This window comes from Hyposmocoma kahamanoa, unplaced genomic scaffold (assembly GCF_003589595.1).
Source record: "Hyposmocoma kahamanoa isolate Upper Pololo Valley unplaced genomic scaffold, ASM358959v1 190, whole genome shotgun sequence".
In the NCBI taxonomy this organism is placed as follows: domain Eukaryota; kingdom Metazoa; phylum Arthropoda; class Insecta; order Lepidoptera; family Cosmopterigidae; genus Hyposmocoma; species Hyposmocoma kahamanoa.
The window spans coordinates 3,927,186-3,937,509 of NW_020653718.1; the positions used below are offsets into that span (position 1 = coordinate 3,927,186).

A 10,324-nucleotide genomic window follows, 5' to 3' on the forward strand; every position below is an offset into this window, starting at 1 on the left:
TTTTTAGCGCGGACCCGACGTCCATATAATTGTAAGTCAATGCATGAAAGGTATAAAAATAATACAAACTACATGTGACAAATAATAATATTTTTTTTTATAAAAAAATACTACTACTACTTAAGAATTACATCTATGTGCCAGGTTTTGAAATCTGTTACCGGAAAGTGCGCGAAACCGGATTCATCCCCTAGTTTGCCACCCTTAGAGGTGGAATATTTTCTATAAACTTAAATGGGACCAACATTTAGATATCCTCTTTCTAATATAAAAAAAAGAATCATCAAAACAGTTCACAAATGACGGAGTATTCACGTGACATAGTTAAAAACATAATAACACAGTTGTAATTCGATTCCTCAATGCTTCCTCCTTTTTGAAGTCGGTTAATTATGTATATGTAACATTTTATAACTCTCCTATGTAAGCATAAAAAAGTTATAGCCTAATTTCATTCTCATAATCTTTTAACCTCGCTCCTGAAACACAAAGGGTGCGAAATATTGCTTAAAACCTGTTCACAAGGGGGACCCGATCGCAACCAACAAAATGATACAATAATAGCTTATGCAATTGAAAAGCACTCTTGTTATCCGGTTTCTATTTAACATTTAAAATACAAATAACTATGACCTTAGTTAATCGGCGCAAACCATTCAATATTTTAACAAGTAAACTTTTTTAACAAACGCACTATTTTTGCGCAATCAACAAATAGAGTTACCGGCAAGCGCTCGCGCATGTCGAGGCCACTTCCATACTCCACCGCCACCGCTACGTCGCAATTGCGTCAAGTTACCATTGCACTAGATTTTTTTCTTTAACAAAATGAAGCAATATTTATAGTACGCTAAAGTAAATAAATACAAATATAGTTACTACGATTGTATTATTTTTCACTGTTGCTTTCTTTGTAGAGAAATAAATAATAAGAATTGCATTGCAGGTAATACTGTGCATAGCATGCGCGTGCGCAACAGCGCAGTATGACGAGGAGCGCGCGCCTCGATACATCGCCAGCTCAACCAAGCAGGTCACCACGCCGGTACCAATCCTCAAGCAAATAAATAGGTCGGTAATATTTCCTTATCACAAACCAGGTTAGCAATCAGTAGTTCGAAATGACAGTTTCCAGAAATAACGTTTGCTTGAATTTTCAGAACCTCGAAAGTAATTTTGAGAGAGAAATGTTTTTTTCTTTTAAACCTAACTTAACCTAACCTAACCGAACCTAATCGTATCTTTATGATAAACATTCAACATATACTGAAAGAACATCGGTTTCGCTATAATTCGGTTTTCAATGTAATGAAAACTCGTACAAATGTAATTTCGGAAAAAAAATTCGAGTTTGCCATAGGTTACTCACAAACCATAATCTATTACACTTCATTGTAAAACAGGGTTCTTTCGAAGAAAAGACATGCTTCTGTAATCGCCTCGTAACTAAATAATGGCGTTAATATCGACGTCTTAGGTGTTCACGATTGCATTGGAAATGAAACTACTTTTTAATAATAATAATCATTTGTTTCAGACATAACAAATTCATAGAATGACAACAATTTTGAATTAGAATTAAATAGCATTAACATTTTTTTTTATAAAAAAAATTATTACGTACAATACAAGAAATACAATGACTTGTTTCATAACTGAGATCCAATGTTTTTGGGACGTAAATCTTGTATTATTTGATTTTTCATAGAAACCGACGTGTCGTATTTCATGTGATTAAAAAATCCAAGTAGACAAGGCTGTAGTACTTACTACTCGATAATATGTTTTGGTTTATTTCTAAAACCTTTTTAGTACAAAAATCATACAACTGAAATAATTGTTACGCCAAACCACTTTAAAAATGGAACTTATACGGAAATATATACATCAAAAGTGACTAGGGATCACGCACGTTTATGTCAATTATTGCAGATTAGGTTTCTTAAATTATTATTTTTAACAAATGATTTTTTTGGGGTCAATATCATAATATAAAAAATAAGGAAGTAAATAAATAATTTAACAAATTTATATAGATATTTTTATTTAACATTAACAAATATTTGAAAAATCAAACCTTGATACCTAGACACTTTTTATGTGTGTACATGGACATTATGCATAAATTTATTTTTCCATAGAGGACAAAATGCTTTTTGAAATAGTATAACATTTAACTGAAACACAATATTTTTAATTCGTTTTTCATAAACTTTGCATATGTAAGTTATGTCACCGTTTCACCGGACGTGCAATTCTATTTCCTGCTTTAATGCAATGCCAACACATGATCTTTACTTTCAAATTATAAACTCGGTATAAACCCTTCGCAACTCGGTCGTTTCAGGCACAACGAAGACGGATCGTATACTTATGGTTACGAGGCTGCCGACGGCTCGTTTAAAATCGAGACTAAGTCGCCAACAGGAGAGGTCAAGGGCAAATACGGTTACAAAGATGACACTGGCAAGGTAGGATTTACTTGCTATATTTATTCAGCGGATCTTACGAATTCTTCTATGCGTTTGTCATAGATCTTTTTTTAAGGGTTTTTTTTCCCGTTGCGCCATCTGTAAGAAAGCTATGAAAAGTTTTCTTCACTCTATTATAGTCCATTTCAATGGGGACGATTCCGGTGACGTTTAAAATTTGAAGTTTCTAGAGATGTAGTGATGTGAAATCGCATGCAAAAGAAATCGATTTAAATATCTTATCGAGACAATTTGTAACGAAGAGGGAACCGATTTACAGAAAATAATTTAAAAACAACTAATGAACAAAGTAATAGTGTAAATATCTATGGATCAATATTTCGTTTTACACATTAAATAATTAGGGTAATTTAACTACACAAGCAAACAAAAAGTCATCGATAAAGCATAAAATCAACAGCAGCGAAACGCAATTTGAAGAATTATTCCAAAAAGATCACGCAAATCTAAAAACAAAATAAAATCCGCTAACAAGGTATGTAAATGCCTCGTATTGACGCGAGTTATACAAACGCCGATTCGATTTATCGATTCTATGGTGTAAATCTTTATGGATAAATAATTCGTTTTACGCATCAAGCAGTTGGGGTCGTTTATTTTTATATTTATTATTTTATTTTGTATCTACATAATATACCAAAATTTTTATTTAAAATTACATCTGCAACAAATATTGTTTGATTTTGGTACATTGTAACAAATTTACTATTTATTTTTGTAACCTGGTTGACAGATTAGTTATAAATCGTATGCGTGCAACGTAAAAATTAGATGTGTCACAAAACTCATTCGCATTGAAATGTAGGTACTATAAGTACCGTTACATCTATCAGAAGTTGGCAAGAGATGTCGCTTTATAAATTATAATATTGAATGTAACGAATTTCATGATGTTTTTGCTACTATGATATTCGTATATTTTTTTGTGAAAATACACCACTAGTTTATTGTTGTTATTAATAACTGCCTCAGTGGCTGAACGCTTACCATGCTGGACTGCCACGCAGAGGTGCTGGGGTTCGATACCCGGGCCGGGAGAAATATTTGCATGGCCTACATTGATTACTCTCGTGAGTTTGGTTGTAATTTATAGTTGTATATGTATGTGTCCATGGCACCCGCGAGCTTGGGTTTCCCTAGTGCGGGGCTATTAGTGTGTGCGTCATTGTTATTATTATTAATACAAAGATTTTAAAGAAATTTTTGCAATCCGGCTGGACTCGAACCAGTGACTTTTTCGCCAAAAAGGGGCTATCGCTCTCCCAACTGAACGAGTCAGCAGATTTTAAACTTCTTTCAATTCAGGTTTTAACGACGTTTTTGCGCTAACTGAAATCTATGAAACATAATTTACTTCTTAAAAAAATGTATCATTATTATTTTTATGACACCCTAATAGAAGTCAGTTTTCAATATTACATCAAGTGGGAATCAAATCAAAATTAAAATTATTTGACACACCATTGACTTGACCGAGCTATTTACACAAACAGACAAAATCACGAGACATATACCTGCCCGAATATATCTACAAGCGCAGCTAGACTACCGCTGACGACTTACGCAATGTACGGAAAAACGATATATTCTATGTTAGTTTGAATTAAAGCATATGTTGTATAATTTTATTTGTAATAAATAATGAAAAATTAAACACAACCGCACATGAATAAAACGATATAAAAAATTAAATTCCAAAATATGCTCTAGCAACACATAAAAAAAATTATATTGTTCCCACCGTTAAGTTGTCCTAATTTATTGACGGCTACACGGTGTAGCATAGCCTACGCCGTAGCTACACATGTTACATGTATGTAATTAAAATACTACGCACGTATTAAATGAATTTTTAAATCTTAACCAACATTTGTTAGACATCAATTAATTAATACTACACCATATTCACACGATTAAAATGGTGTTTATATGTAAACTCTGTACATGTAATTATGTTTCTTGAATGCCAGGTTGTTTCACCACCATGATGTTCAATTATTTTTTGTGAAATTACTACACTATTTTGTAATAATTATTAATACAAAGATCGGATATTAAGAAAAATTCCTTCGATCCAGCTGGATTTGAACCAGCGTCTTCTAGTGGATGAACCAGTGGACCTTACGAATTTTTCTATGTGCTTGTTGCAGATTTTTGTTTTGGTTTTTTTTAACGACTTTTTCGCCGTAGCGCCATCTGTGAGAAATCTATTTCTTACTCTGTAATTTTCTGAGGTAGTGCATAGTAAAAACATCGCTTTTACAAATTTGTGCCGATGACGACCCCAACATCCGCCACATATCGCGTTCATATTTCTTTCCTAGACACTATACGTCATCTTTCACACCACCGCGCTATCTTAACACACTTATTTATTTATTTATTCAAGTAAATCCGCACCCCTAATGTAATAAAAATTTATGAATGAATGCCAATTACAGATTTTGTAGACAAGACTCATATGGCAATATATGAATAATATGTTCATCAAAACAACTGCAGGCAGTTTTGCAGATGGAGGTCAAATGCGCAGTATTTTTTAACAAAAAAGAAAAAGCCACTGTGTGATCGCTTGATCGCTTTTTTTCGTACAGTCAATTTTTTCCACACTCTCTATAAATAGGTAAGGTGGCAGTACTTCCCTGGACGAACTCTTTCACAAGCTCTACTGCTACTAAATGTTGGTTGTTCAAAACTTGTCAGAGTGTACTTTATAGATGCTTTGGTGTTATGGTATACCTCAATACCGTATTCCCATTATGCAACTTAATACACCAATGATAAATAATGGTCACAGTGTCCTATATTTACTCCAGTTGCGAGTGGTAGAGTACGGCGCAAACAAGTTCGGCTTCCAGCCTGCCGGAGAGGGCATCACTGTGGCTCCTCCTACCCTAGTCGACGAGACCACAAGAGACAGACCAGCCAAGGCACAGGTACTAATAAAATCATCAGAAACCTGCATTGTCAATCTTTGTTTAAATTTGAATGTCACAGTGTTCGACCACCATGATATTCAATTGTTTTTGTGAAATTACTCCATTAGTTTGTAATAATTATTAATACAAAGATGTGATCCGTCTGGATATGAACTTTTTCTTACTAAACATTCAATGTACGTATCTTGGACATTTAAGTAATAGTAGCTTACAGCTCTCTAACGTCTGGTCACATCGAACTGCCGCTTTGGCCGAACGGTTACCACGCCGGACTGCCACGCAGAGGTCCCAGGTTCGATTCCCGGGCCGGGAGAAATATTTGTATGGCCTACATTTATTTCTCTCGTGAGTTTGGGTGTAATTTGTGGTTCTCTATGTGTGTGTCTATGGCACCCGCAACACAGGGTTTCCCTAGTGCGGGGCTATGTTGAGTGTGTGCGTTGTTATTATGCTATTGCTATATCAACGTTACAGCAAGGCGGTCGATCTGAATATCGCGCACAGCCCGTACAACAAGCGGTAGACTATGACTACGAGGAACCAGCACCAGCGCCGCCACCGCGCCCCGCGCCCCGCCCGCAGCAGTATCGACCCTCGCCGCAGCAGTATCGTCCAGCGCCCCAGTCGCAGTACCAGCAGCCCATTCAAACTGGTCCTGTACCGCGTAAGGTAGATAACTTGAATCTCAAAAAACTTCAAACCTAATTTTAAGCAAGTTGAGGTTTGGGAGGAAATAGCAGAATCCTTTAAAACCAAGAACGCTGTATTCCGAATTATTATTATCAACATATTGTACGTCCTACTGCTGGGTACAGGTCATATTTAAGGTTTAGGCTCTACTTAGGGTCCAGAACGCTCCCACGATGCAGGTTGATGAGTTCACGAATTTTCTAAAGTCTGTGAAGGGCTTTCGACATGCAGCTTACAACACGATATTTTGTTTCTTTCCAAGAAATTAAAGTTATATGTACTGGCAACGGCGCATCAGACTACACATTTTTGTTCGAAAATCGCCTCCATTGCAACGGATTAAGGTATGTCAATGTGTAGCTTGATGTGTTGGCGTGTGTACATGCCGCTTCTGGGACTCGAACAGTTAATTTTCAGTTGAGAAGCAACCATTCTCCCACTGGGTTACCGCCGCTCACCTCTTACGAATAGCCCGGTTAAATGTAAATTATTTAATACTTTTTTTGCATTATATGAATGCCTTAGTCTCAATGTCCACCAAATTAAAAATACCTTTATCATACAATAGTAACATATTTTTACCGAGGACACCGTTCCGTTAGTTACTATTCATGGATGATATTTAATACAAAGGTCAAACACTCATAAAAAATTCCTTCGATCCGGCCGGATTCGAACCGACGTCCTCTAGCATAGCGTCCAGACGCTATACCAACTAAGCCACGGAACGAACCAGCGGACCTCACGAATTTCTCTATGTGCTTGCGTCGTATCTTTGTGTTTGGTTTTTCGACGACTTTTTAGCCGTAGCGCCATCTATGAGAAATATATGATATTTCGTCACGTTTATATTCATGGATGATTAAATTATTTCAAAAAACAAACTTTGACCGATCTACGCGATGATGTCTTATATTTGTTCGCTCAATACATTATATTAAACGAACTTGTGGTTTTGATTTGCAGCCAGCGTTCTTTGCGGGCGCGGCTCCAGCTCCTGTTGAACAGAATAACGGTGCATTCTTCAGCCCGGCGCCTGAGCCCGCGCCGCGTCCGCGCCCCAAACAAGACTTCCGTCCCGCACCGCAATTCCAGGACTTCGTACAGCAACCCAGGTTTATAGCGCTTTTTAATACTTACCCAATTTATATGAAATTTACTTGAAGTTAGTAAAACATTGGACTTACGTTTTAGTAAAAGCGCAGCGATAGAAGCTTTCTTGGCATCCACTCGAATAGCATAATATCGTAATCTCGCATACCTTTAGATTCATATTACGCTTAAACGCCATTAAACATCTGAGAAAAAAATATCTGAGAATAATGTCTGTATTATTAATTCATCTGTGCAAAAGTGACAAAATCTCATTACGCGGTACAAAAAACTTAACCGTAACTTGTACCGGTAACACTGTTGTTAATAATAAGTCATCACGACTTGAATTCAATTTGACTCTGATTACTATAGTCACATTATCTAATAAATGGTAGACAATACAAACTTAGAATTCAAAATCACTTTAGTCGTCAGTTGTTTGCTTCCTACTGCATGTAATTACTACATATAAAAATAAGTTTAGTCTCATGGAATGTTTTTTATAAAGCTATAATTCGTAATCGTGGTATAATAAAGACAAATGTAACACAAAAAAGTCTTAAAAACTACTTGAACAAATTATGTACATATTAAGTCTGTCCTATTTGTTCCTAGTGTCTTGAAAATCTCTTTTTTTATAATACCAAATAACGGAATGAACATGTCGTGCGCATAGTGGTGCGCGACTCGCCTATCCATAACAATTGTAGTGCCATTCAGAGCTTTTAGTCTCAAAGACCTTAGGGGCACTGCCACTGCGCCCGTCACCCTGACACGTAAGTCGACAAGTCCCATGTGTTACTAATATAATCTCTCCTGAAAATTTATCATTTGACAGATGAAGCTTTATTACACGAAGGGTATGATATTACAAACGGAATTACCCGGAAGTTTGCAACAAGCTTGAAAACTATAAATTTTATAGGTCGTGATGAAGCTAACATTTTAAATTGTGATCTGATATTAATAACTTTAAAAGTGACCATGTTAAGTTTATGGAAAAAGTGTTCAATTGAAAAAGAAAAAAAAATAATAATAACAACGCACACATTCATCGCTCCGCACTAGGGAAACTCTGTATCGCGGGTGCCATGGACACACATATAGACAACTGCAAATTACACCCAAACTCACGAGAGAAATAATTGTAGGCCATACCAATATTTCTTCCGGACAGGGACTCGAACCCGGGACCTCTGCGTGGCAGTCGAGTATAATAATAGTTCGGACACGGAGGCAATAAGAAATTTTCCTTGCGCAAATGTGCTGAAACATAAGAATGCTTCTCCATACTGCTACGCTTTGGTAGGCTTAGTTAAGTAAGACTAAAAGTATGGCTATAGCAAAACCAGTTCAAAAGAGTTCAGGATCCTAGCGCTGTTGGTTCCCTGAGCGAATAAGTTACACTAAGTGATTTTCATTACTAAGCTGCCTTCGTAATTGAAAGTTAATTATTTAACGATGATACCTAGATGATGTAGAAGAATTTTATTAAATAAAGAAATATATTTATTTTTACAGGTACACAAACGCAGAGTTCGTAGCTCCTCAGCAGTTCCCCCAGCCTCAGCCGCGTCACCAGCAGTCCTTTTCGATGCTCGACCAATTACTTAAAGAATACGCACTGCCACAGGGTGGTGCTACGCCCACGCATGACATCACTTTTGGCTCTTACTAGAACCTACTGAAATGGAATGCATACTATTACGCCTATTTATTGTGGAGAAATATACATAGATAAAAGAATTACAGAAGTTCATCTGATGTCTTTAGTCTATGCGTACCCGTTTACTGTAAACAGACGTGATGATATGTAAAATCTAGTAATAGATATCTAGACTCTACCATCCTGCCTATATTGTACCACTGTACCACAGAACACTACAAAATTGGAATTTTGGTGAAACCATCTACTTTTCAATAAAAAAAAGATTTGTTCAATGAATGATTCTTTAGACTATTTTTTGAACATTTAAAGCATTCTATCTCTTAGTCTCTAGTATGAAAGATAAACACAGCTGTACTCTACCCTTGAACTTGTAAACAAATCACCATAGAAAGTAAAATCGGTAGGTAAGAGGGTCCTAGCATTTAAATAAAATTATTACGCAACTTGTACATATGTAGAATATTTTTGATTAATTAAAGTTTTTAGGTAATTGTCATTTTGTTTTTTATTAACAACAAGATTCCACTACAAAATATTATCTATTTAACCCTACCTAGGTTAGATTTCAAAATACAATGAAACTGGTATACATCTATAGAGTTCTTAGGTTTTCGCGATTGTTACACATAGGAAATGAAACCATTTCATTATAGAAATCATAGAGTCAACCGTGATTATGGTACTTGTAAAGGGTCCGAAACCATGGTTTCTTTGAAAACTCAAAAATACGCGATTTAAATCCGGAAAAATAGTTTAGTTTCCTAGGTATACATCTCTTATAGAGAGCCTATGTACATTTTTTCACATCCAATTACAGTGGATTCTAATTTCTTTACAACATAATTATTATTTCTTAACGTATTTTCTTATAACTTTGGGTGTTCAGAATGTGGAAAAGTCCTTATTTAATAATAGACACCTATAATCAAAATTTCATTATGAAATATTAAGATACGAGTATTGTCTTCAGCTTCACTAGTTTCAGCTGTGTGATGACACGTCAGTCAAGACTTATTCTATTATATATACATATTTTAAAAAGGTCCATATTTTTCTATTACAGGACCTCAAGTACTTAGCCATAAGTCTTACTTAAATAGATTGGCTTTTGCAATCAAATTGTTAAAGTTTGTAATAAAAAATCTATCGCATGAATAATAATAATAACGCGCACACATTCACGTTACTTGTTCCGTTGTACTGTAGGCGATATTCGAACAAAAGTGTACAGCTGATATCCTGTTGACTGTACATACATTCAAATGATATTTAATAAATATACATATGCCATCAATTGCTGTACTATGAGTACTAGAGCAATGGAATTTACTCTGGGGCACTTCCCAGATCATACAGACCAGAACCAATTACATTATCAAATTGGTCCTACCGGAAATCGAACCTGGGACCTCCTCATCCAATGCCCACAGTGCAAACTG

The 10,324-nt window shown here is 35.7% G+C and overlaps 1 protein-coding gene across 1 annotated transcript in view; it reads left to right on the forward strand.

Annotated features, from left to right (window-relative positions):
• Window positions 1-9,085, forward strand: part of LOC113226373 (mediator of RNA polymerase II transcription subunit 15-like) — a 14,852-nt gene extending 5,767 nt beyond the window's left edge. Inside the window, exons 2-7 of the mRNA XM_026458979.1 lie at window positions 947-1,071; window positions 2,348-2,471; window positions 5,309-5,428; window positions 5,906-6,100; window positions 7,088-7,236; window positions 8,738-9,085. Coding sequence (XP_026314764.1) covers window positions 947-1,071; window positions 2,348-2,471; window positions 5,309-5,428; window positions 5,906-6,100; window positions 7,088-7,236; window positions 8,738-8,894 — 870 coding nt within the window. The 3' untranslated portion in view covers window positions 8,895-9,085. The remainder of the gene's footprint in view (window positions 1-946; window positions 1,072-2,347; window positions 2,472-5,308; window positions 5,429-5,905; window positions 6,101-7,087; window positions 7,237-8,737) is intronic.
• Window positions 9,086-10,324: the final 1,239 nt, after the last annotated feature.